We start from the raw sequence: 26,911 nt of genomic DNA, 5'->3' as shown, positions 1-26,911 counted from the left end.
AAAACAGTCGTGATGATCAAAAACCAAAGTATCCTGTTTTCTGTACATAGCAAAATGCATTAGAAATAGATGTATTTGATTTCTTTTATTGGTTAGAATATTTAACTTTAGCCACCTTACACAAACCCAGATCATTTTATGCAAGTGATGAGAGGTTTCATTCTGAAATGACCCTGTTGATCTGAACTTATATTCAGATAGAGGTGCAGATCAAAGAAAGTAATGAAGTTTCCACAGTCTGAGCTCAGGAAACATGCATGGGAAGCTGAGAGCAGAGCACACACCTCCCCAGGGCTTGCTTGGCAGTGGCTGAGCCCAGGGTCCCCATGCCTGGCGGCCCTGGAAGATTCTGTAGGGAAGCAGCAGGAAGGCAGCAGTGCCGTTCCTCCAGCAGCCCCTTCTCAGCCCCCTGCCAGCTGCAGCTCCCGCCTTTGTCTCCCCAGTGCTGGCAGGGGCTGGGAAGGGGCTGCCAGAGGGAACGGCAGCTGCTGCCAACAGTCTTCTGTGTGCCAGGATTTCCCGGGGGTCCCTAGGCACTACAGCCAGGAGGTGCCAGCTCCAGAGAGCTCTGCCTCTGCAGAGCACCATGTCCCCCCACCTGCTTGCCATGGCTGTATCTCCCATCCACTCATGGGGGACGGGTGGGCAGCTGCTCTAGATACCCCTGACATGTGCATTTGCCCCTCTTGAACGCAGACACTCCAGTCCCCATGGCCCTGGAACACTGTACTGTCAGGTCCCACCTGATACAAGATTATCCTGCAGTGCCCACATCCATACCTCGGCACCCTGTACTGCTCTGTCCCTGCACACAGTGCCGAGGGTCTTGCAGCCCTCGCAGCTGCTGCACACCCAGCACGCTGCACACATGGCCCACATGGCCCAGCGCGGGGTGTGCTGTGCCACAATGCACACACAGCCTTGGGCTGCGGCCCCGGCACAGGGCATGGCACCCCAGTGTACCCCCAATGGGCACCCCAGTGCACCCCCAACTTACCCCACCTCAGCCCCGCCCCCTGCAGAGGCCCCGCCCCGCCACCGGGGCCCCGCCCCCGGCGCGCGGTGACGGCGCGGTGACGTCAGCGGAGCTGTCCGCTCAGCACCGCGCGGCGGCCGCGCCGCCACCATGCGCGGGGTCCGCGGCCGGGAGCGCCGGGAGCGCCGGGAGCGCCGGGCGCCGCGGGGCCGCCGCCGCTGCCGCGCCGGGAGCGCAGGTGGGAGCGGGCGGAGCGGCAGAGGGGGGGAAGCACGAGGGGATCCGGCCGGCGGGTGACGCGCCGGACCCCTCGGGGGAAGGGCTGGGGCACCCGGTTCCCGATCCTTCCGTCGTCCGGCGGAGCGAGCGCGGAGCCCAGGATGGGCGTGCGGGGAACCCGCCGTAGCGCCCCCGGGACCCCCGCCCCGAACAAAGAGAGGGGCGGAGCGGCCCCGCGCCCCGGCGGCCTTTGCGGCCGTCGCTCGGCAACGCCGCGCCCGGCCCGGGGCCCGGCAGCCCGGCGGGTGCAGCGGGGCCCAGCCGGGGGGCGGTGATGGGGGCGCCGCAGCGGGGCTGTGCCCCGGGCGCTGCTCCCGGCCCCCGCCGCGCTGTGGCCTGCGGGGAAGGGAGGGGGTTCGGGGGCCCGGGGCGGGCGGCAGCAGGTGGGTAAGTCCCGGCGCCAATGAGCAGGCGCTGGGCTCCCCTAGCAACAGTGCCCGCGCCAATGGGCGCCGCGAGCCGCCCGCACCGCTGCCCGCAGCCCTGCCCCGCAGCCCGTGCGGCCCATGCCATCCCCGCAGCGGCCGGCCAGCCCTGCCATGCCGCATCCCCGGTGCCCCGGGTCGGCAGAGCCCTGCTCTCACTGCACACACCATCGCCCATCCCCAGCAGGGCCGGAGCGTCGCGCCTGGGCTCTGCGGGTAAAGTCCAATCCTGCTTAGCGTCCCCCCGCGGGCTCGAGAAGGGGCCCAGCGCTTGGCTGCCCACTCCCTACCCGCCTGCTTCCTTGGGATTAGGCTCTGTGCTCGGCTTCCTCACGGGGATTTGCCGTGGCTGGTGTTGCCTTCCCCAGCCAAAGGGAGGAAGGAGGTTGTCGGCAAGGGATGAGATGCCAGTGGAGCCCGTCTGGGCAGCAGCAAGGTGCTGGGCAACAGGAAGCCATGCCTGCAGCCTTTGCCCTCTTCCCAGCTCCTTCCCAGAGCGCTGTTTTTGTGAGCTGTCCTGAACTGGCCGCATAAACTTGGCACTTGAAAGGAGTGATGCTGGCCTGGGGACAATTTGTGACAATAAACCCATTCTAAACCAGCTGAGCCTGTAAAGGGACCAGGGGAGTGAAGGGGTGATGGAACTGGCTCCAGGTGGGAGCATGCAGACGGACACTGTAATTAGGTTTAAACTGAAGCTGGATCAGTCTTTGCAGGGGATTATGACCCCTCCATCTGTGTAGGCGCTGCAGGGGGCCTGGTAACTGTTTGCTCAGCATCCCAGCATAGCCACAGTGTTACGGGTGAGCCCTTGGGTAAGGGGCAGTGCCAGCTACAGCTGGTGGCCTTCCAGCCCCATGGATTGGCATGGGAGGGCTGGATCTAGTGTGAAGGCCCAATTTGTTTTTACAAGGACAGTGGGAGCTGGAACAGAGATGAAAAATAGCCAGAAATATGATTAGAGGATTGGAGAAAATGCCTTGGAGTACAAGCTTAAAGAGCTCAATCTGTTTAGCCTATAAAAATAGAAGACTGAGGGGTGACTTAATTACTGAGCATAATTACTTCACAGGCAGAAAATACCAAGTTGTGGAAGTCTCCTGTTAATCGAACAGGGAAAGGGTACCGGAGAGGCATGGGCAGGAAATTGAAGTCACAGACAAATTATTAAGCGACACAAAGCTCCCAGGGATACAGGCAGACTCTCTGGGGACAGCACATCCCTTCAGCCACAGGTTGGGTGACAGTCTGCACCCCCACTGATGAGGCTGTTCCCCCATTCCCTCTGTTCCTACCCACATACTGGGGGGACAGAGCAGGATTTCTGGTAGCCAGTGGGAGTGGTGGGATGGCTGCCGGGCATGTGCCACCAGTTCCTCCATTCTCCTTGTCTCTCTCCCACCAGGTGGGGCGGGTGCCAGGACACAGTTCTGCTGGTGGGCTATGAGGCAGGAGTGGAGATTTTGATGCCTCTCCCAGGAGTCCCCAGAGCCATGACTGCAACTGTGCAGACGCTGCGGTTCAAGCTGCTGCCGCACGAGCCAGGCCAGGAGTGGGGGCACAGCTGCCAGCAGGAAATTGAGCGTCGCTACCAGGTGGTGCCCTCAGTGGTGTGCGCCATGTGCTGCCTTTTTGGCATCATCTACTGCTTCTTTGGTGAGCCAGGCCAGCCCAACTGCTGGTGGGGCAAGTGGGGAGGAGGGCAGAGGGGAGCTGGGGGGTGCTGGCCATGGTGGTCTCCCTGACTATGGTGGTCTCTCCACAGGCTACCGCTGCTTCAAGGCTGTCATGTTCCTGACGGGGCTGATGTTCGGCTCTATCATCATCTTCATGCTGTGCTACAAGGAGCGGGTGCTGGACACACAGCTGAGCGTGGAGGCCTCAGTGGGCATTGGGTTGGGCATTGGAGTCCTGTGTGGGCTGGTCACCATGCTGGTGCGCAGCGTTGGCCTCTTCATGGTGGGGCTGCTCCTGGGGCTGCTGCTGGCGGTGGCCACGCTGGTGGTGATGGAGCAATTCTACCACCCACCAACGGTGTGGATCCCCATCGCACTGCTCTTGGGTGTGGGCATGCTCTTTGCTGTCCTCACACTGCAGTGGCAGCGCTTCTTCACCACCCTCTCCACCGCCGTCTTCGGCAGCGCCATCATGACCGTCACTGTCGACTACTTCATCGAGCTCTTCCTCCTGGTGCAGTACATCTATGAGCGCATCAAGGTGGCCCCTGCTCGCCCCGTGTGCTGGTACAGCTGGGTCATCCTGGGCATCTGGCCGCTCCTCACCACACTGGGTGTCTTGGTCCAGTGGAAGGTCACAGCCGAGGGCTACTCCCATACAGAAGGTGTGTGGGTAGTGGGGCAAATGGGCATGGCACAGGGTGAGTGTAGGAACTGGGAACCTGGAGACTGGGGTGGATATTTCCAGCATGGGGTTCACAAGATCAGATATGGGATTCAGGACTCTGTGGTAGCACACCACCCAAGGGAGACCTGGTTGCACAAAGCTGGTGCTGCTTTGGCTGTGGGGATCATTTGGATGTGCTCCCCAGTGCTCACAGGCCGCTTTGCTCCACAGTGATCATCAGCCGGCAGCAGCGCCGCGTGCAGCTGATGCGCATCAAGCAGCGGGAAGACCGAAAGGAGAAGAAGAAGAAGCGGAGACCCCACCACCCCCCACCCCACCAGCACAAAGCCCACCCCCCCGAGCCTGCTTACCGCCGCAAGCCCAACCCTGTGCGCCGCTTTGATGGGGACGTGCTCTCCCCCGTGAGTCCCGCAGCCAGGGTAGAGATCTCCCCCAGTCTCCACACTCATTCCTTCACATCGGGGGGCTGGGGCATGGAGAGGTGCCCAGGCACCAGCTAACATCTGAGCTCCTCAAGGGATGAGACTAGGGTGTCCCAGGGACTGAGCAACTCAAGTTGGAATGGGCCATTCCTACCACAGAGCACTTCAGCCTTTGCAAGCAAATGAAAACTGCTGGCCAAGAGCACTGTTGGCATAGCAGAAATAAGCAGTAGGCAAGGTGCAAAATGCCCAGGGGAGGGATAAGGCTGTGCTCCCTGCTGTGGCCAGCCACTGGAGGGCCCAAGTACTGGGGATTTCACTGGGTTGTTTTTGGGAGGGGGCAGAGAGGGGCTGCAGCAGCATTTAGGATGGGGTGGAGGGATCCAGGAGCAGAGCCCCCCTCACTTTCTGTTCCTCTCTCACAGAGCTACATCCAGAGTTTCCGAGAGCGGCAGACAGGACCGTCACTGAACAGCCTCATTGCCAGCTCCCATGCCGTGGTGGACCTGGACTATGACTGCAGCTCCACCGTGCCCCTCACCTCGGGCTCTGGCCCTGCTGTGAGGGTATAAGCCAACCCAGTGACCTCGAGCAACACCAGCACCCCAGCCTGCTCTGACAGAACCCTTGAGACAGGCAGGGCTTTGTCCTCGGCCCCAAGTGGCCACATGCAGCTTGGGGCTGCAGATGGAAACCCTTCTTGGAGACACATGGGACTTGTCTGGGGAAGCCCCAGCTGCCAGTGGGGCCCAAAGGTGCTGGGGAAGCCCTTTGGCAGGGACTCAGCCCAAGGACCAGAACCCATGGACGTGCAGTGCGAGTGGCTCTGCTGGGGTGGTGGGTCCCCAAGCCCCCACTGCTGTGCATTACCCTATGGCCCGGGCACGCTCATCCTGCATCTTAACGTTTCCCCATATTTGAGTCCCTCCCCTTCCCAGGAGCAGCTCCCCACCCCATTGCACCCCAGCAACTCCCCAAGTGCCTGTCCCCTATGTCCCTTCCTCAAAGAGCCGGTCCCATGGCCCTTTTCCCAGCAGGGAATCCCCTGAGCATGTGAGCCCTGTCCCACCCTGTCCCCAAGAGCAGCTCCCAGGCAGTGCTTCCCAAAACCTGCCTCCTCAGAAGATCCTCCTGCCCTAGCCACCCTCCCTACACCCCAGAGCGGCTTGCCACTCCTTTTTCCCAAGCTGGACCGGGGTGGTCCTGGGGCAGAGACTGCCACGGCCAGGTGGTTCCCAAGGTGATGCTGGCAATTGGTGCCTGTCCAGCAGGAGCTGCGCTGGCAGGGTGCATCCCCCACAAAATGTTTTGATGGGAGACAGGACATTGGCTCCAGCCTTTGGGCAAAGGCTGGGCTGCCTCAGGGATGCGGGGACCCCTGCAGCATCAGAGACTGTCGCTGTTTTGTTGGCGACTGGATTTTTATAGTGGCCGGGGGACCCTGGGGCAGGGCAGGGCAGGAGCCCCTGCCCAGAGCACTGCTGCGGGCAGAGGCTCACGCCTTGTACATATTTCTCTTGCTGTGATTTGTATTAACTTATTACGGAGTGAGCCAGGATTTCCCCATGGCCAGGCAGGCAGGATGGTGGTGAGACTGGACCGGGGAGCCCTCTTCTTTGGGAGCCCACCCAGCCCAGCCCAGCTGGCCCCGCTGCCCCAGGAACTGCATGTTTCTGCCAGGCACCCCCTTCCCGCAGCATTGTGCTGCCATCCCCCTTTTCAGTCTCTTTTGTAAATGTGCCAAACGCTGTCGAGGCCTCGGCCACACAGTAAAGAGCCTTTCGGAGTCTGGCGTGCAAAGCCAAGGGCTGTGGGGGGGGCAGGGGTGAGGGGGGCCCAGAGGGCCGGGCTTCCAGGGGTGCTGAGCAGGATGTAGAGTGATGCCACCACTTTTCTCTTAATGAGACCCCAGCTTGCTGGTGTGGAAGAAGCCATGTCAGAAAAAAAGGCTGTTTAATGCAGAGCCCTGAGGCTGGAGCAGGCTGGGGATGGTGTCCGTGTGTCTGTCTATGCCAGGGGGAGCATGACCCCATCTCTCAGCAGTGGCATCTGTCAGTTTGCATGCAGGCCCTGAGAACTGCATCCTGGCTTCTAGCTCCCTGTGGGAACAATGGGAGTTAGAGTGAGCTGGAGCATTGCAAGAGCAGCTGGGCCACCCAAAAGTTGTGTCACAGACAAGGAGGAACAGACCCCTGGCCCTGTATCAACCTGCTGCCTCCAGCCCAGCACTCAGACTCTTGCAAGCAATGGGGGACAGGGACACGGCACAGCAGCACTGGCAGCTGCCTGCGGTGTCCCTTAGGTGCCCACTCACCCTCCACAAGGAGCCGGGCAGTGGAGCGGTCGTCGAAGGCATCGCAGGTGTACGAGTCCTCGTCCTCAGGGCCCACGCGGTGAATGATGAGTGTGCGGTAGCAGTCCAGGTTGCAGATCTCATACTTGTCACCGGCAAAGATCTCGGTGTCCCCACGGAGCCAGCGCACGCGGCCCCGGGCGTGGGACACGGTGCACTCCAGTGTCGCCTTGTGCCTCGCCAGCACCGTCTTGTCCCGCAGTGGCTTCACAATCCGGATTGGCAGTGCTGGTAGATGGGAGCAGGGCGTCAGCACCAAGAAGTGAGCAGGCTTCCATGGGGACCCCGCAAGCTGACCTGGTACACCCCAGCCCTGGTGCTGGAGCCCAGCCAGACCTTGCAGCCTGCACTGGTACCTTCCACCTGCAGATTGGCCTCCGAGGTGACTGTCCTGGCTGTGAAGCGGATGAGTCCCTTGTCCTCAGGGCGCACACCACAGAACAGCAGGAAATGCCGGGTCCCTGGGGAGAGAGAGGCTGGCTCAAGGTGACAGCAATGCACACCCATAGTGAGCAGGGGGGCAGGGACCCCCCTTTGTCTACACAAACTCCCCTTGCTTGAATTTGCCCTATCCCAGCCCCAAACCGGTTGTGGAGCCACCTGCATCCCCACCTTCTTGCCGTATCTTCACTGTGCTGGAGACCTTGATCTTCTCCTCATCCCGAAACCACTCGCCCTTCACATCCCCATGTGACACCTCACAGGTGAAGACTGCATTGTCACCCTCCCGGACCTGAACGTCCTGCAGCTCCTGCACAATGTGGACCTGGCGCTCTGCAGGTAATGGACAGGGTGCCAGGGCAGCCAGGGATGAAGGGAGCAGGCAGCGCAGGGTTTGGGGGTGTACACGCTGCTGGGAGCTGGGTGACCATACCCTGTACGTGCAGCATGGCAGAGGCACGGCAGTCGCCTGCATCGCAGGTGTAGCTGCCAGTGTCGGTCAGCTCGCAGCGGCTCAGCTGCAGGATGCGGCGCCGTCCCGCCGAGTAGATGCGGCAGTTGGGCCCTGGCCGCAGCTCCTGCCCGTCCTGCATGGAAGCAAACAGGCAGCACCCCACTGCTTTGGCCTCTCTGCTCTCTCTGCAGCCCTGGCAAGGAGGGCCGTGGCCAGGGGACAAAACAAGGAGGAGGACACAGCCAGGTGCTGCTGGAGGGGATAAGGGTGAGCCCTCACCTTGAACCATTTCACCTCTGCATTGGGACGAGACAGCTCACACTCGAAGCTGGCTACTCCCGTCTCTGGGACCCCCAGGTCTCGTGGGACCTTCACCATGGTGACTGGAGGCTCTGAGGAGGCAGGACACAGGACAGGAAGGCTTGATTGGACAAAGGCATGGATTTGGGGCTGCAGGGAAGAGTAGCTGTGCCATTTCAGCATGGGGTGAGAATGGCACCACCCATGGGCAAGCACTCATCAGTGGTGTTCCAGCTGGCTCTGGACCCAGACCCTGGCTGGGTGTCCCCACTGCTCAGTTCACATCTCCTCCCTGAGGACAGGGGGACACTTGCCAGCACTCTATTACCCCTGCTGAGGACAGGAGGACACGTGCCCAGGGTGGCCCAGCTCAGCCTCGGTGTCTCCCGGTACAGAACAGCAGCAGGTCAGACAGCGCCAGTGCCACCCACCCCCAGCCTGCCCCAGGGACCGTACCCCGCACCCGCAGGTGGGCGCTGCAGCGCAGAGTGTCAGCAGTGAAGGTGACGGTGCCTGAGTCTTCCAGTGCAAGCCTCTCCAGTGTCAGGCTGTGCCCGCAGCCTGTGGCACTGATCCGGCACGTACTGCTGGGCTTCACCCGGATGCCGTCCCGTGTCCACACCCCGGTCACGCCAGGGTGAGACAGTTCCAGGTGAAAGGTGGCTGTCTCCTTCTCAAAGGTCTCCACATCTGTCAGTGGTGTCTGGATCGACACCTTCCGGGCTGTGAGGGACCCATGTCTGTGAGTAGGTGTCTGCTGCACCGCAGAGCCCCTGGCATCCCAGTCTGTGCTTGCTGGATTGTCTAAATCTAGTTGTTTGTACCGGACTCCCACCCCTGCCCACACACCCACCTCTCTGAGCACCCCTTCCAGCAAGTACCAGCTCTGCCCACATGCTCCCATTGCAGCAGCAATGGGTGCCCTCGCTGTCCCCATCCCCAGCCCCATTGCCTTCCATCCCCAGCCTTGTACTCACGCTCCACGTGGAGCTTGGCCTGCGTGCGGTCGTGCAGGCTCTCGCAGCGGTAGGTGCCGCGGTCAGCGGGGCCAAGGCAGCAGATGGTGAGGGTGCGCCGGCACCCCGACTCCTGCAGCTGGTACTTGCTGCCCGGCTGAAGGAGGATGCCCTGCTTCAGCCACTGCACCTCGGCAGCCTCGTGGCTCACCTCCACCTCCAGGCACGCGTCCCCCTGCTCCTCTGCCACCACATCCTGCAGCTTCCGCACAAACAGCACCTGTGCCTCTGCATGGCCCATGTGCTGGGTCAGCAGCCGGCCTCGGGGCTGTGTCTTGGGCTGAGCCCCAGCTTTGTTCTTCCCCCTCACCTTGTACACTCAGCCGAGCTGTGCTCACCAGCCCCTCGGCATTGGCTGTCACAGTGCCTGCATCACCAGTCTGGCACTGCCGGAGGGTGAGGCTGTGGCACAGCCCACTCCTTGTCACCAGCAGACGCTCACTGGGGACCACGGGCTGGCCATTCAGCTGCCATGTCACAGCCACATCTTCGGGGGATACCAGGCACTTGAAGGTGGCATCCTCCCCCTCCAGCACTGTCAGGTTCTGCAGCTCCATGATGATCTCCACCACCCTGGGGACTACAGCCAGGTTGTTAGGGCACGGCATAGGGGACCCCCTGTCATGTAGAGACGCTGAGCATTCCTGCAATCCTGGCATCACTGTGCCAGCATCCCTACCACCCCCATGGAATAGGCGTCCCCCAGGTGGTGGGGAAGCCTTGGGCTCACCCTGCACCGTCAGCGTCGCCAGGGTCTGGTCGTCGTTGGACTCGCAGCAGTACTCGCCGGCATCCCCGGGCTCCACGCGGCTCAGCACCAGCGACCGCTCCCGTCCCTCTGCCGTCATCTGCCGGCGGGGGCCAGGCGCCAGCACCCGTCCGTCCTTCCGCCACACCACGTCGCCCCGCGCCTTGCAAAGCTCGCACCACAGCACCACCCGCTCGCCCTGCCGCGCTCGCACGTCCGACAGCCCGCGTAGGAACTTCACCCGCAGCTCTGCACAGTCAAACCCCCCAATTCAGCACCCGCTGCCACTGCAGGGGGATCCCCGGGCACCCCCACTGCCCCCCTGCCGCCCACCTCGGACGTTCACGTCGAACTGCATCTGGTCGTGGGGGGAGAGGCAGGTGTAGGTGCCAGCGTCCTCCATGGCCACGTTGTGGATGATGAGGCTGTGCACACGGCCGTCCCGGCGCAGCTCGCAGCGCTCGCCGGCCACCGCCGCCTGCCGCGGGCCCAGCCAGGTGACATCGCACCGCTCCGTGGAGGTGATGGCAGAGAGCACGGCACTGCCGCCCTCCAGCACCAGCAGCTTCTCCTGCTCCTCTCGTTTGTTCACGAAAAGCACGGGTGCCTCTGCCGGAGGAGCACTGGGCTCAGCTGTGGCCCTGCCACTGGCACCAGCATGGCATGGGGGCGCCAAGCATCCCGGTGTGAGGCAGGATGAGACTGCTCCTGCCCCTGGCATGGGCGCGGGACACCTCCAGGCTCACCTTTCACATGCAGTGTGAAATGCACCTCATCATCACCAGCGTCGCAGAGGAAGATGCCACCGTCACCCAGCTCCGCTTGCTTGATGGTGAGGCTGCGCGTGGGACCCTCGCTGCACACCAGCAGCCGCCCACCTGAGCACAGCGTCTGCCCATCCTTCTGCCACTGCACTGCCGCTGTCTCCGGGGACAGCCGAGCCACCAGTGTCACGCTGTCCCCCTCCTGCACCTCCAGCGGGCTCTGAGCCTCCTCCTTGTTGACAATGCACACAGGACGAGCTGAGGGGCACAGGGGACAAGGCAGGGTTCAGGGATGTCCCCACAGTGTGGGGCAGGGATAGGACTGCTTCAAGAGGAGAGGTGATCCCTTAGTGTTTGGCAGAAGGGCTGTGGGGCTGGCTGGGGGTCATGGTGGGACTAGACAGGGGTCCCAAGGGGTAGGCATGCAGGATGGAGAGGTCTGGCAGCTCAGGGTTCACTCAGGGAAGGGACAGCAGCAGAGCCCATCACTCCCACATCACTCCCTGTACAGGCAGCACAGCTGCCATGTTGAGACCATTAATTTCATTGTACGCCCCCCACCCAGAACACCTTGCTGGGGAGCCAGGACACCCGCCTGCAACAGGCCCCCTCCCACCCTGCACAGCCCTCCATCTCCAGCTGATAAGGGTCCAGGCTGAGCTCAGCCTTTGGCAGCCGAAGCAGGAGGAGCGGCGCCTGGGAGCCAGCCAAGGCTAAATTTAAACAGCCCCTGGCTGGGGGAGGCAGCAGGGACATGTCTCGCCACGACCCTGACATGTCTCTTTCTAACCAACGGCTCCTGTAGGGTTGGGGACAGGGCTCCCACCCTTCCCTGCCATGCTGCCACCCGGGCCTCTGCATCAGCAAGGTCACAGAGGCTTCCCCTCCCCTTGTGTCTGTGGTTGACCCCACCATTCTGGGGGTCCCTGGGTTCTGAGCCAGCTCACCCGTCACCTCCACATTTGTCACCATGCGGTCGCTGGCAGCGTCACAGATGTAGCACCCTGCGTCGCCGGGCTGTGCCCCAGTGATGGTGAGCTGCCGCAGCACCCCGCGGGCCTCCACCTGCACCCGCTCACCCGGATGCACCTCCTGGCCATTCCGGAGCCAGCGCACAACGGCGTCGGGCCGAGAGAGCTCACAAGCCAGCACCAGGTCTTCCCCGGCCACCAGGCAGAGATGTGCTGTGGCACCCTTGCTGCCCACAATGGTCACCGGTGGCTCTGGGACTGGAGAGATGGGCTGTCACCACAAAAGCAGCCTGTGCTGGGCATCACATGGCCAGACCCTGTCCAGACTCCTCTGGCTGCAGCTGAGCAGCACAGGGGTTTCCACAGGGCCACCACAGAGATGCAGCCCACTCCCCATGTGCCCCCCACCAGCCTCCCGGTGCTCACTGCCACCCAGCCTAGTCTCACACCACCCTGGCAGCAGCCACAGACCCACCTCACTCCTCTCCCCCTACCATTCCCACCAGGACCTCCTGCTCACCTTCTACAGTGATGAAGAAGACGATGCTGTCATCACCAGTGTCACAGAGATACTCCCCAGCGTCCTTGCCCGTAGCACCCAGGATCACGAGGGATCGGCGCACCCCGTCCTCCTCCAGCCGCACACGCCCCGTGTCCTGCAGCTTCTCCCCGTCCTTGTACCACTTCACCTCCCCATGGGTGTGTGAGAGCTGCACCTCCAGCACCAGGTCCTCCATGGCCTGGCAACGCCGGTGGGTTGGCAGAACATCCTTCTCCAGGATCCTCACCAGCGGATCTGCAGCATCCAGCATCAACAGAGCTGAGGTCTCTGGGGTTTGTGCATCCAGCAGCCCACACCAGGCTCTTTCCTACCCTCATGCTCACCCAACACTTGGATGGTGAAAGTCACTGTGTCATTGGCGGTGGCACAGGTGTATTTTCCAGAGTGCTCAGCTTGGGCAGCGGGGATGAGTAGCCGGTGATGGACACCCTCCTCCTCCAGGACCAGGCCGCCCCCAGCCTCGAGCCTGACACCCTCCTTTGCCCAGCACACGGGTGTATCCGCACGGGACAGCTCACAGCACAGTGTCACCGTCTCCCCCGGGGACACCGTCATGACAGGGACAGGTCTGCAGGGCTGCAGGATCCTCACCGGGGGCTCTGCAGGTATGGCATGTCTGTGATACAAAGCAGTGCAGGGACAACGCAGCCCTGGGCACTCCTCTGCTGCCAGCCCCAGGTAAGCTCCTGTGCTGTGTGGCCCAGAGGATGGGCACCCACTGGTGGCCAGAACCACATCAGCACTGACCTGACACTTTGACATCGAAGGAGACGGCCTCGTCCTTGGTCTCGCAGATGTACTCGCCTGCATCCTCTGCACTGCTCTTGGGGATGAAGAGGCAGCGCCAGGCCCCCTCCACCAGCAGCAGGAGGTTATCGGTCTCATCCACCTCCAACCCATCCTTGAACCAGTGCACCGGAGCATCCGGCACGGAGAGCTGGCACCGCAGTTCCACACACCCCGGTGCCTGAACCAGCAGCTCCAGTGAGCGCTGTGGAGGCTGCAGGATCCTCACTGGTGGCTCTGTTGGGGGTGTAGAGGAAGAGTGTGAGACCTGCTCAGTGCTCTGCTCCTGGCTCTGCTCTGTCTATTTACTGTCACCTGTGTCCCTGTCCCCATGGGGCTGTATGGAAGATACATCCTCTCACCCCAGGGCAAGGAGGTTGGAACTGCTCAGGGGCAGGGGCACAGAGATGCAACTGCATGCCCTCCTCCACAATGCTGAGGGCAGGGAGCAGGGCTGGGGACCCTAGAGCACAGAGATGGGGCAGTGCTACCCTTTCCAGGATGTCCCTGCTGTGCCACCAACCTGCCACCAAGATGGAGTAGGAGACAGATGCATCGCTGGCATTGCAGAGGAACTCCCCTGTGTCTTGTATCCGGGCACAGGGCAGCACCAGGCGGTACTGCAGCCCTTCCTGCTCCAGCACCAGGCTCTCGCCCACCTCCACTTCTTTGCCATCCTTGTACCAGCGCACAGGCGACACTGGGCGGGACAGCTGGCACCAGAGCTCCACACGCTGCCCGACCACGTAGGAGTGAGAGGCCTCCTTGTTGGAACTGACAATCCTCACTGGTACCTCTGCTGGGAACATGGCAGGGCTCAGCTGTGCTGCTGGGTGAGTCCCACGTGAGGACAGGAATCCCCTGGGCAGCTCACTGCTCACGGTCACCCTGAAGCTGGCAGCACCGTCCCTGGCATGGCACATATACCCCCCTGAGTCAGGCAGTGCAGCTGCAGCAATGTGCAGCCTCTGTGAGCGTCCCTCTGAGCAGATGGCCAGGACCTGCATTGGGACCATGACCTCCCTGTCCTTCAGCCAGTGGACAGGGGCATCTGCAGAGGACACCTGGCACACCAAGGGCAGCCTTCTAGCACTTCCTAGAGCTGCTCTGCCTCCATCACTGGGGTAAGGTGGACCTTCAGGGCTGAGAGGACCAAGACCTTGTGTCACTTGGCCTCCCATCCTACCTCCTCTGGCAGTAGTGGCCATGGATATCCCAGCCCTGCAGTGCTGGTAGCTGCAAGCTGAGGGAACAGCAGGGCTGGGGTGTGAGGTGCATCACCCAGAAGCAGGCAGCTGGTTGTGCTCTGGAGTGTAGGGGGGCAGTGTGACACAGAGCTCTGGGAGGAGACAGACCAGCTTGTATGCTCCTGCCCACATCCCCTTCCAAGCCAGGGGCATGGGCAAGGAACTACTACTGAGGTGCTGAAGCCACAGTGTGAGCAAGGAGCTGGGGCAGAGGGAGAAGGGGGAGAGGGATGTAGGTGTCTGTTGTACCCACCTGCCACGGTGACTGTGTAGAAGACAGAGTCCCCGCCAGCGTCACAGACGAACTCCCCTGCGTCCTGTGGCTGGGCGCAGGGCAGCACCAGCTGGCACTGCAGCCCCTCCTGCTCCAGCACCAGGCTCTCACCTGCCTCCACCTCCTCCCCATCCTTGTACCAGCGCACTGGGGCTGCTGGGCGGGACAGCTGGCACCACAGCTCCACACGCTGTCCGGCCACGTAGGCGTGGGAGGCCCCCTCGTTGGAGCTGACAATCCTCACCGGCTCCTCTGTCACGGAGAGACATGGGGCTCAGCCAGGACATAAGGACCAGAGCCAGTGATGGTGGCTATCACAGCCCTGTGTGGAGTGATGGCTTCACCATTTGTTGGCTTTATGGCTGGAAGGCACCAATCATCTACATTCTACATAGCACAAGCTTCTGGACCATTGTGCCTGGGTCTCCCTCTTCTCTCACATATTACAACCAGGAGGAGCACCAGGCTTTGAACTGGCTGTAAATTGCTGCAGTGCCCTTGCTCCCATGGTACCTGCCCTGCTTTTCCCTATGGTGGAGCTGAAGGTTGTGGAGGGAGGATGCATATAGGCAAGCTCCAGCACTGATAACCACTGTCTGTGGTGCCAGCACCAGCCCCTGCAGCTGCTCTTCCTGGGGGTGCCCTCCCCTCTGCCTATCTCCCCATTTCAGAGGCCACCAGGTGCCAGCCAGTGCTTCTGTCATGGCTCAGCCTTGACATTTGCTTATACTGTGGCACAGGAATGTGGTTTGCTTGCAGCCAGCAGCCCCATCCCTCCAGCTTACCAGGACCCAGGACCCAATTCCAGATTGCAGTAATCACTAAAATCACCATTAATTTGCTATATAAAATATGTGCCACTGCTCACACCGCCCCTCTGAATTGAGTCAGAGCTCTAAAAACAGAGGGGCTCCTAGCAGAAATTTTATCTGACCAGCCCTCCTCTCTCCTGGGAAAGTTCAGGATGCCACCTAGAGCCAACACTGCCTGCCTGGCTATGCACACTGCAGCCAGCCCTAGCTGCTCCCGACTCTGGTGCTCACAGAACCCACGGCTCCATGCGGGCACAAGGCACAGCCAGCTCTGGGCCACAGTGGTGGACAAGCACTACCTGCCCTTCCACAGCCCTCATCTGCTCCACGCTGGGTGTCGGGGTGGAAGCTTCCCAGACAGCTCCCAGCTGTGCTGCCCAGGCGCAGGTGCACAGCGCTGCCCCGCAGAGTGCAGAGCGGTGCGGCGCCGGTTTGCAGCGATTAACCTGCAGCACGCTGAGCCTGCATCCGCCCAGCCCCCTGATCAAAGCACTGGTGGCCGCCTCTCTCCCTGGACCTGCTAAAAGCAATCACATTGCTGGAGTGCAGCTGGAGATGCTGAGCAGCACTGAAGTGAGGGGATAATGTGCCAGCCCTCAGCGGGCAGCATCGCTCTGGCCTCAGCCTCTCACTAGTTCTGAGGGAGCTCCAGTGCTCAACAGCTGACAGAAAACCCAGAGGATGCTGGGGATGGCCGAGCTTGAGGCAGGCAGGCTACGTGCCACAACAGCCCGATGGGGGATAGCTGAGATGCCTCAGGGAAACCCAAGCGTGCCACAGCTGTGCTTGACTGCAGCAGCCAGCCTGGCACTTGTGCCAGAGAGGTGTCAGCCTGAGCCTCCAGGCACCCACCCCCAGCCCTGCCGGTGACATTGATGTCCAAATCCAGATTGAACCAAGACAGCCTCCCTAAGACCCTTCTGTCAAAGTGATGCAAAGCTGCTCAGCCAAAAGGCTGAGCTTCAGCAGATGGTGTTTCCTCTCCCAGCCTAGGGAAGCAGAGCTCTCCATGCCCCACACTCCCACACAGCACACGACTCCTGCCTCTTCCCAAAGCCCACACTGCCTGTCCTTCCCACTGGCAATTTTGCCTTTATCTCACTAAAACCCCCTCCCTTCCTCACCCTCCCAGCAGTCACCACTCCACTGACTCTTCAGCATCTCTTATCACTCATCAAATCTTCACTCCTGCGTCCTTGGCCATCAAGTTTGGCCCTTTGCCGTATGTTAACACCATAGTGAGGCTTTACCACTGTGGTCACATCACCTTTCAACTGGGCTTGAGCTCTGCCCCTGCTTGCCTTCCTGTGGTTGTGGGATGTGGGTTTTGGGGCCAGCAAGGGGAAGCCTTTCACTTGCTTTCAGCTTTCATTATCCTCTGCCAGGCAGTGATGCCAGCAGCTACTCCACAGCCGGGGCAGCCGCCCCAGGGTGCTGAGCCCTGCTCCCAGCCAGCAAACAATTCCCAGCCATCGGTCTCCAGGCAACTGCTAGTTTTCAGGTCAGCAATTAACGCTGTCCATCAGAGCAATGACCAACCATGAGTCACCCCATGCCAGGTGCCGGGCCCACTATTTTTAGGACCTTGGAGGAGGGCTTGGTTACTAGCCATGGCAGAAGTCCGGCAAACACCCTGGTGTGCAGGTGCTGGGTGCTCTCCTGTGCTCTAGTGTTTCAGACAGGCTGAGTGAGCTGTTCCCTCTGGCAGCTGGTCCGAGTCCCACAAGGACCCCAGCAGAGCAACCAACCAAACTGCTGGTAGGCACCTGGCAAGATCATGTCTGACAAGTATCCCATCACAGCAGGTGACAGCAATACTGACACCAGCACATGCATTGTGGCATCCTGCTCTGGCAAAGAAAGCCCCCTGTGACCCTACCAGTCCTCCTGCATCACACTCACCTGCCACAGTGATGGTGTAGAAGGCAGAGTCCCCACCAGCATCACAGACAAACTCCCCTGTGTCCTGTGTCTGAGCGCAGGGCAGCACCAGCTTGCACCGTGGTCCCTCCTGCTCGAGTACCAGGCTCTGGCCCACCTCCACCTCCTCTCCATCCTTGTACCAGCGCACTGGGGCTGCTGGGCGGGACAGCTGGCACCACAGCTCCACACGCTGTCCGGCCATGTAGGTGTGCGGGGCTTCCTCGTTGGAGCTGATGATCCTGACCGGCACCTCTGCCAGGGATAATGTGGGCCTCAGCATGACTGGCCTCAGCTTTCAGCCACATGGTGGAGGCAAGAAGCAGGGCAGGAGCACTATCAGGAGGTAGGGGCCAGGCTCCCACACAGTCCCCAGCTCACCAGTCACGGTCACCACAAAGCTCACGGCATCATCCCCAGTGTCACAGGTGTACACCCCAGTGTCTGAGGGACACGCTGAGCGGAGCAGCAGCCTCCGCACGCAGCCTTCTGCCTGCACTGCGATAACATCATCCAGGGGCACGGCCTTGCCATCTTTCAGCCAGCAGACAGGAGCATCCGGGGTGGACACCTGGCATTCCAGCAGCACAGGCATCCCTGCTGGCACTTTTCGGAGCCGTTCAGCCTCAGACACCGGGGCGATGCGGACCTGTGGGGCTGAGAGACATTGAGAAGCAGTGAGAAGCATCCTCCAGCATGACACCCCCTGCTGCTGGGGTCCTGGTAGGACTCCAGGGTGAGTGCCCTGATCACCTTGCACATGCAGGATAGCTGAGTCCCGCACACCACCAGACACAAAAGTGACCTGGGCCCCACTGTCAACCAGTCGTGCTCCTTGGATCAGCAGTGAGTGCTCCATCCCACGGTGCTGTACACTGCACCGGCCGCCCGCGTCCTCCTCCTCAGCCAGCCTGGCACCGTTGAGGAACCAGGACCCATGCACCGCAGCCGACAGCTCCAGGGAAAACTGTGCATCCTCACCATCCCTCACCCACGCATCCTGCAGGCCCCTCTCCAGACGAGCTGCTGGGGCTGGAGCACAGTCGGACTGAGCCCCAGTGGCACTGACTGCCAGCACACTGTGGCACGACATCCCAGCTTTAGCCTGTCTCCTCACCAAGATGCACAGATCCAGGGAACTCCACAGGGCTGCTCCTGCCGTGCTTGTTGGCGGCAGAGATGCGGAAGCAGTAGTCGGCCTCGCGGGGCACGCTGTCGCCCAGCACCCGCACGCTGCTGGGCAGGTCAGTGGCAAGGCACTGCACCCAGTCCCCTCCCGCCGCCTCCCGACGCTCCAGCAGGTAGTGGCTGGCAGGGCGGAGGTGGGAATCAGGCGCGGGACACCAAGTCAGCAGAGCCGTGTTAGTCTCCACCACGCTCATCTCAGCTGCCACCGGTGCGCTCGGAGGGTCGTGCTTCACACCTGCAAGTCACAGCCCAGGTTGCCTGCTTGGGGAAGCTCTAGGTGGGGTGGCAGAAGGGCTAAGTGGGGATACACAGCCTGTTTCTTTGGGGATTCTCTCTCTGATGGAGAGGATGGTCCTGCTCCCATGTAGCATGCTGCTGGCTACGGGGGTTTGTGAGTGCCTGTGAAGGTGGGATCCTGGAGCCCTGCTCGAAGCCCCCTTCCCAGAGAACACATTGCAGCATCACAGCCCCAGCATATAGGGTGCCTATTCCATCAACCCCTCTGTATCACCCCTCTTGAACAGGCAGGAGAGAGGACACAGGACCCCTTCAAGGCTGGAGCTTACACTTGACTCGGAGCTGGGAGGATGTCTGCGACTCCCCGACAGTGAAGGAGATGATGCCCGCGTCCTGGCGGGTGACATGCACCAGCACCAGGAGGTGTGTCCTGCCGAAGCTCTTGAGCACGGTACGGGGTGACTCCCGCAGCTGCAGCCCATCCCGGCTCCAGCAGCTGCCCTCCACCACATCCCGTGTCTCCACACAGAAAACTGCGTTCTCCCCCTCCATCACATCCAGCTTCCGTGGCAGCCGCTTCGCAATCACCCCTATGGGAAGAGATATATTAGGGAGGAATTCTAGGAACCGGGATGGGCTCTTTGAGGTGGGAGAGGAGGAGGAGGAGAGGCAGCAGCAGGCACCAGCCAAATGGAGGGAAGGCAAATGCAGGGGGCAGTGGGTACCCTGGCAAGGAGGGGAATAGGAAGGCAAAGCTGTGCTACCAGAGGCCTGAGCCCACCTCGGACAGAGACCTCAGCGATGCTGCGTCCTTTGTCCTTCATCTGGCAGAGGTAGATGCCGTCATCATCGATGCGGGCATCGCGGATGGTCAGGCGCCGCACCACCCCCTGCTCCTCCATCACATACTTGTGGCTGGGCTGCAGCTCCCTGTCCTCCAGGTACCAGGAGGTGGGGATGGTCTCCAATGGCACCTGGCACTCCAGCACTGCATCCTCCCGCTCTGCTACCTCCACGTCTGCCAGCTGCACCTGGAACCGCAGCCGGTGCTCTGCCACAGGAAGAGACAGGAGCTTAGGGCATGTGGGGTACAGCATTCACTGTCAGCTCTTTGCTCAAGGTGCTCCCAGCTCACAAAGAGCTGCAAACCCTTGTCCCTCCTTTGCCCTCTCCTTTGGCTTGCATGAGAGAGACACTGCCCTGACAAGGACATCCCCCAGAGCAGGGAGGACCAGGGCACAGCCTGGGGAGACACAGGGATGCCTCCAGTATCTCAGCAGGGAGTTCTGGGGGATGCAGGAGCATGGAAGCCAGCATGCTGCAGCAGGCATCTCAGTGGAGGGGAGCAGTGGGGTGTAGGCAGGGGCTGCACCAGTTCCTGGGTAACCCCAGCCACGGCTGTCCCCAGCTGGCTGGATGGCTCGGGGGGAATTGGGCAGCTGCCAGTGCAGACTGTTGGAGTCATGCCCTGCAGGGCTGGCTGCCAAAATCACTCAGCACTTCCAGGGGAATTTGTCACCAAGGCACTGTCCCTCTTCCCTGTTTGTGGCTGGACACCTGCAGTCATCCTGAGAAGCCACACCTCTGTTTGCAAGGAGAGAGACACAGACCAGGACACAGCTCCTGGAGAAGCCCAGCGTCCCCTGCTTCCAGGCCACAGCTCTGTCCTGAGGAGCCTGGGATGACCCTGGCTGCACAGGGCAGGAAGGGGCCCAGAGGTGCTGTGCTCCCACAGAGACACACCCCTGCCAGACAAACTTCCCTGAGCCCCCCAGGGCCCAGCCACCTCTGACACTCCTTGGATGTGTTTCTACCTTTCACCTGGAGCTGCACTGCGCTGAGGGTCTGGCCAGCAGTGTTGGAAGCGGTGCACATGTACAGCCCCTGGTCCTGAGGTTTGCAGTACAGCACCTTGAGGATGAAGTAGCCCTCCCGGTCCTCGTAGATGAGATGCCTGCGGCCAGGAGCGAGGGGTTCACCATCTTTCTGCCAGATGATCTCTGGCTTGGGCTTGCCAGTAACGTAACAGCGAAATTTGGCGTGCTTCCCTGCGCTCACGGCAAATGCCTTGGCCCCTGGCACCCTGGCCGGCGCTACGCCATTGGGCACCCAGGTGTCCGGTGCCAGGCGCCGTCCCGCCGCGTGCCGCCGCCACCGCTGCCGCTCCGCCAGTGCCTCGGCACCATCGGCAGGGCAGCCATTGGGGAGCCCGTCCGGCAGCGCCTGGGGCTCAACCAGGAGCACGGCAGCAGCCAGGGCCTCCTGGGAGCCGCTGCGTGCCCGGCAGACGTACACTCCCCCATCCTGGGGCCGGGCACTGAACAGCTTCAGGAAGTGCCAGTCCTCTGGTTTCTGCCCCACTGCGAAGTGGCTGCTCTCAAAGAGTTCGGAGAGCTTGTGCCCGTCCTTCTCCCACTCCAGCACGGGGCAGGGCTGCCCAGACACCCTGCAGGTGAACATCACGTCCTCCCCCCGGCACACCCGCAGGGAGGAGGGGGCGATGAGGAAGGCAGGTGCGACACTGCCTGAGCATCCCTCCTCCTCTCGCCGCTCCGCTGGCTCCACCCTGAGCATGGTGGCAGCGTAAGTCTCACCAACGCTATTCTTGGCCCTGCAGACGTAGAGTCCACTGTCCTTGGGGGTGGCACAGGACACCAGCAGGCTGTACAGGTCCCCTTTGGACTCCATATGGAAACGGCCCGAGGGCTCGATGGCATTCTTGTCCTTTTCCCAGAGGATGCTTGGCTGGGGATCACCCACGATCTGGCAGCTCAGGACCGCATTGGTGCCACTTCGGACCGTGAAGGCGCGTGGATAGGCCAGGAACCTGGGGGCTCCCCCGAACCCCTCCATCACCAGCTCCCCAGGGTCACGGCAGGCAGCTGGCTGGAGCAGCAGTGGGGACCATCAGCCTGGGGGGATGTACACACAGACTAGAGTGGGGGCTCAGGCTTCATCAAAGAGATGGACCAGTGTGGAGCCCCCATCCAGGAGGGACCCACACCTGGAGCCAAATCCCCAGCATGGACCCCCTGCTTCAGGAGCATCACCCTCAGTCGGAGCAGAACAGCCCCACTGGATTTGCCCCCGAGTCACCCAAATCATGCATTTCCCAGCCCAAGGCAACAGGAGAGGTGACAAAAAGTGGCTCTTTGCACCCTGGGGGGCTGAGACACTTGAAGCTTATCCCAGGGCTGCAGAGGGGACTCCAGTTCCAGAGATCGGGGACCCCTGTCTAGACAGGGAGCATGGGCAGCTGCTTGCTGGGTGCTGGGGCTGGGGGACAGCGGAGGCAAAAGGGCCCCCGCCCGCCCCTTCCCCACCCGCCGGGCATTCACATTCCTGCAGTATCGGGTGGTGGCAGAGCCGCATTCCTGCAGCATCTGGGCCGGCTCAGCGGGAAGGTGCTGACACGGGGCTGTCACGGGCCCGAGGCCCCGGCTGGAACCGGGCTGGGACTTCCTCCCAGACCTGGGTGGGCAGGGGACCCCCTGTGCCACCCCACAGGGCAGTGCCCTGGGGCAAAATGGGGCTCTGGGAAAGGGTCCCCCTCCCAGAGAGTAGCCCCACAGGCAGGATCCAGCCCTTGTGCACTCAAAACTACAGCTGGAAATCATCAGTCCCAGGGGAAAAAATGAAAGCTGGGGAGATCGGTCCTGCTTTTGCAGGGCACTGCCTCCATCCCCGGCTTTGTGGGTAACCGTGCCCACCGTCAGGGGCAGGAGTGGGGCAATGTGCTCTGTGCCTCCTCCCGGTGAGTGCACCCCACCCTCTGCCCGCACCATGGCTGGGACTGGGGCAGGGTCGTCTCTGACTTGCTCAGGCAGGGGGAGGGGAAACAAAAATACTTCTTGAATGAGCCAGAGGGTAGGAGAGGGCTGGTCCCCAAGGAGCTACGGGGACTGCAGCCAGCTTCTCCTCCCAAAGCCCTACCCCGGGACAGTGCACCCATTCAGAGCCATCTCTCCATCCACACGGCCCTGACCCGTGGGTCACCCCACAGCAGCCCCTTTGGACACAAAGAGAGGGCTCTGATGGCTCAGCCACACCATTGCACCCTTCAACCCCTCCTTTCCCCAGCCACCCTGCCCCAGGCAGCCCCCAGCCCAGCCCCTGCCCCACTCAGGTACCTCGCTGTGCCACCTCTCCCCTGCGTCTCTCAGTGCCGGCACCCAGCTCCTGCTGCTTCCCCCAGCTCCCCTCCGGGGTGTCAGTGCGCAGGGACCAAATGTTACAAATGCCTGCAGCTGCTGTCCCCAAAAATACCCTCTGATGACACGCAGGGTTGATAAGAGTGAGCCTGCTCCGTTCAGCGCCTCGCCGAGGCTGGGCTGGCCTACCTATGTATAGCAGCCACCCCAGAGAGCTGCAGGGCTGCTGCAGGCCTGGCTGCGCCTCTGTGCTGGCTCAGCCAGCAGCGAGGGACAGCGTGCCCTGTGGAGAGCGTGGCATGGGCTGCAGGGTGTGCTGTACCCTGAGCTGGACACCAGACTGCAGTGAGACAGGACATGTCACACGGGACATGCTGCATGGGGGGATGTGCTGCACGGGGTGCTGCATGAGATGCCAGGCTGTACTGGATGGGATGTGCAGGACACTGGGCTGCCAGAGATACAGAGGGGATGCACAGGCTGCCCACCATCCACAGGGCAGGCAGGGTTAGTGGATAGGGAACACCTGGCACTGTCCCCTCAGGCAGTGATGAGAGGAAGGGCATTTGGTCTCCTTACAGCCCATGCCTCTTCTGCAGCTCCCACCCTGTGAGCCAGCCCGTGGCTAGACTGCCTGAACAGCATCCTAGGATACTTCTCCTGTACCTGCTGCAAGGTCTCCAGCTAGCCTGCCTCTGTCTCATCTGCCCTTCTCCCCCTAAAGCTGGGCCAGCCTTCTGCAGCCCCAGGTAGAGCAGGAACCTTTTGCCATCCCTCCTGCTTCATGTCCCCAGGACCCTGCCAATCACCAGACTGACATGGAGATGCCACAACCTCCCTGCCTCTCACCTCGCCCTTTTCAAGGCCCCATCCTCACATTTTGGCCACCCTGGAGACTGCCACCTGCAAAGTGCCTCCCCCATGCCAGATCCTCACAGGCCTCTGATCCCCACCAGGTCCTTGCCCAGATTTCCCTGCTGTGCACAACTGCTGTCACTTCCCACTAGCTCCCCAGAAGCCCTAGACCTTCAACTCCTCCACCTGGGGGGCACCCAGCATCAGCAGCTGCAAAGCTCACCCAAGGTATCCCCTGCATCCCTGCCAACTTAGGCTCCTGGCAGCACCCCAGCCCCAGGCACCCACTGCTGCCGGCAGCATCCCCCTCACATACCCCCCTGCCCGGCTGCCGGCCCCCCCAGACCACACTGTCCTTGCAGTCCTCGCATTCCAGACGTCTCAGCGCTTTCACAGCTCAGAGATAATATTCACGGCGAGCAGACGTTTGCGTCAGTGTCAGATAGATCTCAATGCCACCCTGCCCCGGGGGGAGCGCCGCGGGCAGACGGGCTGGGCAGGCAGGCAGGCAGAAGCCCACGGCAGAGGAGCCCCCCGAGCTGCCAGCCTGCCAGCCGTGTGCCCCATGGTCATGCTGCTGCTGCTGCACCTGCTGCCTGCCATGCTGCCCAGCGCCGCCCTGGCCAGCTGCACCGCGGCCGGCCCCGACCGGCAGCTCATCCTGGCCAAGGTGCGGGCCCGGGTGCTGGAACACCTGAGCCCCCCCCTGCTCCAGGAGGAGCCACAGATGGAAGCGAGGAGGGTGCACCGGAGAGACGTCCTTGAAAGCACCGAAGTGGAGCCAGAGGAGCTGGAGGACACCTCCCAGGTGATCTTATTCCCTGCCACAGGTAAGGATATCCTGATGAAAGGGTGAAGCAGGGTGGGGGGTTGGAGCAATGCAGATACTGAATGATGGAGAGGCTGATGTGGTGGTCTGTGGGAGAAGGGGAGGAAGGTGTGCCAGGCTGGGACATGGGCATGAGTGAGATTTGGTGGAGAGCCAGGAGATGGAAAGGTATGGCAGGCAGGGACACGCAGAACAGTTCAGGACAGACAGCTGAGGGACAGGCAGCACAAGAGGGTGCTGAGAGGCTGGGAAACAGCTGGCCAGGCAGGATGCAGAGACATGGCGAGGGCTGAGGAGCAGGGTGGAAAAGGATGGGATGCTAGGGAATGGGGCAGGATACTGGAAGGTGGCTTGGGATACTAAGGGACAGGGCAGGATGCTGAAGCATGGGGCAGGGATATAACAGCAGGAGATGGGGCAGAACACTGGGGGATGGGATGGGATGTACATGCTGGGGGAAAGGGGAAAGGTATGGGACAGGACTGGGAGATGGGCCAGGATGCTGGGGAGGTGGTCAGGATGCAGAGGATGGGAGAAGGGGACAGGATGACCAGCTATGGGGCTGAATGCTGGGGGACAGGGCATGATATGGACTCTGGGGGAAAGGGACAAGATAACCAGCTATGGGGCAGGATATTAAGGGACACGGGTGACAGTATTGGACCAGCCTAGGGCATAGCAGGGATCAGCTGTAGGGCACAGCACAGAAACTGCTGCACAGCACAGCAGCTGCCCTGCACCCTGCCACAACCTATGCCAGCAGCCAGGTGCCCTGCCGGCACTCCAGGGACCTCTGCAACATCCCACTTGCCATCTGGCATTGGGGATTCTCCCCAGGTTTGGGTACACACCCTGATCATCTTTTCCCCCCTGACAGATGTTCCCTGTGAGCCCACACAGCCAGACAAGCTGCTGGAGGAAGAAGGGATTTTCACCTACCTCTTCCAGCCCTCGGCGCACACCCTGAGCCGTGTGGTGACTTCTGCCCAGCTCTGGTTTTACACGGGCCCCTCGGCTGCCCCCAACCACTCCACCCCTGACGTGCTGACCCTGTCACCTCAGGGCCGGGTGCCAGTGCCGGCCGTGGTGGAGCGGACACCCGAGCACTGGACTGTGTTTCACTTGGCCCCGATGCTGCTGCCCCAGCTCTGGCAGCCGCTCTTTGTGCTCCTGGTGCGCTGTCCTGGCTGCCCCTGCCTGGCCGAGGGGGACAAGATGCCTTTCCTGGTGGCCACCACCCGGGCCAAGGGCAGCGAGAGGGCTCGTCGCTCTGCCATGCCCTGGTCCCCAGCTGCCCTGAGCCTGCTGCAGCGTCCCTCCGAGGAGCTAGCTGCCCACACCAACTGCCGCCGGGCTTCCCTCAACATCTCCTTCGAGGAGCTGGGCTGGGACAAGTGGATCGTGCATCCCAGCAGCTTTGTTTTCCACTACTGCCATGGGAGCTGTGCCGCAGGCCACGGGCTGAGCCACCGGCTGGGCGTGCAGCTCTGCTGCGCTGCCCTGCCGGGCACCATGCGCTCCCTGCGCGTCCGCACCACCTCCGACGGTGGCTACTCCTTCAAGTATGAGACGGTGCCCAACATCCTGGCCCAGGACTGCACCTGTGTCTAGGGCATCTTGCAGCCCAGCCCCAGACCGTGAGCCCACCCAGGAGGAGTTGCTTTCCCAGTGGAACCCTGGCCACTGGGATGGGGCAGTTTGGCTGTACCACCCTCCCCTGCACAAGCCAGATTTTTGGGCTGGCCCAGGTACCATCACACTGCCAGACTTGCCCTAGGGCCAGTCCCAGCTCAGAGCAAATCAGGGCATGGCTGGGCATTGCTGCCCTGCCAAAGCCAGGCTGCTGTCCGCAACCGGTTTAGCCCTCATCTCTCCCACCTGCTTCCCTCCTGCAGTTCTGCACCCCTACGAAGATCAGTGTCTTCCTCCTGCTGCAGAGTTCAACAGCATCCCCCGTGCTCCAGGCAGGGCCAGGCTGCTGCAGCAGGATCAGGAGGTGCCTGGGTAAGCCCATGAACCTCAGACTGGTGAGCAGGGCTGCTAGCACACATGGCACCACAAGTGAGCCCTCTCCCAGCAGCACAGCTTGTTGGAACCTTCATGGGATGAGTGAAATAAACCTGTTCCCTTTACTAAAGCAGCCTGGAAACACCAGCTTCTATCTAGATGGAGAAATGAGGGGATGGGCAAATACTGTTAGAGGAATCCAGCTCTGATTTGGGGTACCAGAGCGGGGATTGGAGTATGCTGGCCAAAATGGGCATGGTGTGGCTGGGTTTGATCCTGCCCCAGGCAGGGGTGTGCAGAGCAGAGCAACATCCCTTCTGCTCTAGGCAACAGGTTGTGCAGGAACAGGGGTAGCGGAGGGCTGGGGAGCCAGGGGCATGGTGGGAGGATGGGGAGGCAGAGGAAAGCCCCTTGCCTGGCCCCCTGACAGTGATAGGGCCAAATGGGAACGTGGCCAGTGCAATCCCTCTCCAGCAGGATGATGACGGCTGCCCCAGCCGGCCGCAGCCGCCTCCTCATGGCAGGAACAA

At 61.8% G+C, this 26,911-nt stretch overlaps 3 protein-coding genes across 4 annotated transcripts; 2 read left to right on the top strand and 1 right to left on the bottom strand.

The window, feature by feature from the left end:
* Nucleotides 1-1,055: 1,055 nt before the first annotated feature.
* TMEM198 (transmembrane protein 198) lies at nucleotides 1,056-6,252 on the top strand. 2 transcript variants are annotated; one of them, XM_077181528.1, is made up of 5 exons: nucleotides 1,056-1,214; nucleotides 3,086-3,336; nucleotides 3,446-4,021; nucleotides 4,255-4,463; nucleotides 4,892-6,252. In XM_077181528.1, exons 2-5 carry the CDS (start codon nucleotides 3,147-3,149, stop codon nucleotides 5,036-5,038), a joined length of 1,122 nt encoding a protein of 373 aa, XP_077037643.1. In that variant the 5' UTR covers nucleotides 1,056-1,214; nucleotides 3,086-3,146; the 3' UTR covers nucleotides 5,039-6,252. The 2 variants fall into 2 exon arrangements, with proteins under 2 accessions (XP_077037643.1, XP_054492447.1); XM_054636472.2 differs by having other exon boundaries at nucleotides 1,058-1,214; nucleotides 4,255-4,445.
* Nucleotides 3,445-22,790, bottom strand: OBSL1 (obscurin like cytoskeletal adaptor 1). The gene is made up of 26 exons (XM_054636622.2): nucleotides 22,670-22,790; nucleotides 20,354-21,451; nucleotides 19,321-19,590; nucleotides 18,869-19,129; nucleotides 18,232-18,537; nucleotides 17,868-18,146; nucleotides 17,496-17,771; nucleotides 17,097-17,369; nucleotides 14,362-14,634; nucleotides 13,385-13,657; nucleotides 12,823-13,098; nucleotides 12,399-12,674; nucleotides 12,034-12,309; nucleotides 11,490-11,771; nucleotides 10,525-10,800; nucleotides 10,112-10,387; nucleotides 9,761-10,027; nucleotides 9,341-9,610; nucleotides 8,992-9,258; nucleotides 8,471-8,737; nucleotides 7,994-8,106; nucleotides 7,694-7,847; nucleotides 7,432-7,593; nucleotides 7,176-7,280; nucleotides 6,781-7,047; nucleotides 3,445-6,565 (listed from the first exon to the last, which is right to left on the bottom strand). Exons 2-26 carry the CDS (start codon nucleotides 21,390-21,392, stop codon nucleotides 6,558-6,560), a joined length of 6,792 nt encoding a protein of 2,263 aa, XP_054492597.2. The 5' UTR covers nucleotides 21,393-21,451; nucleotides 22,670-22,790; the 3' UTR covers nucleotides 3,445-6,557.
* INHA (inhibin subunit alpha) lies at nucleotides 22,776-26,616 on the top strand. The gene is given in 3 exon segments (XM_054636801.2): nucleotides 22,776-24,084; nucleotides 24,087-24,375; nucleotides 25,252-26,616. Coding segments are annotated over 3 exon segments (1,110 nt in total). The 5' UTR covers nucleotides 22,776-23,997; the 3' UTR covers nucleotides 25,986-26,616.
* The last annotated feature ends 295 nt before the right edge of the window (nucleotides 26,617-26,911 follow it).

The sequence above is a fragment of the Agelaius phoeniceus genome, chromosome 7, assembly GCF_051311805.1.
Source record: "Agelaius phoeniceus isolate bAgePho1 chromosome 7, bAgePho1.hap1, whole genome shotgun sequence".
NCBI classification, from domain to species: domain Eukaryota; kingdom Metazoa; phylum Chordata; class Aves; order Passeriformes; family Icteridae; genus Agelaius; species Agelaius phoeniceus.
Note: the sequence above shows the minus strand (reverse complement) of the source record. Positions and strands in the feature narration are given on the sequence as shown.

Bases quoted from the DNA above. Each gene is read 5' to 3' on its own strand.
- TMEM198 (XM_077181528.1), top strand. From the start codon at position 3,147: ATGCCTCTCCCAGGAGTCCCCAGAGCCATGACTGCAACTGTGCAGACG. The intron at 3,337-3,445 runs GTGAGCCAGGCC...GTCTCTCCACAG, and splicing joins CATCATCTACTGCTTCTTTG to GCTACCGCTGCTTCAAGGCT. The intron at 4,022-4,254 runs GTGTGTGGGTAG...TTTGCTCCACAG, and splicing joins GGGCTACTCCCATACAGAAG to TGATCATCAGCCGGCAGCAG.
- OBSL1 (XM_054636622.2), bottom strand. From the start codon at position 21,392: ATGGAGGGGTTCGGGGGAGCCCCCAGGTTCCTGGCCTATCCACGCGCC. The intron at 19,591-20,353 runs GTAGAAACACAT...TTCCTGTGGCAG, and splicing joins AGTGCAGCTCCAGGTGAAAG to AGCACCGGCTGCGGTTCCAG. The intron at 8,738-8,991 runs GTGAGTACAAGG...GGTCCCTCACAG, and splicing joins GGCCAAGCTCCACGTGGAGC to CCCGGAAGGTGTCGATCCAG.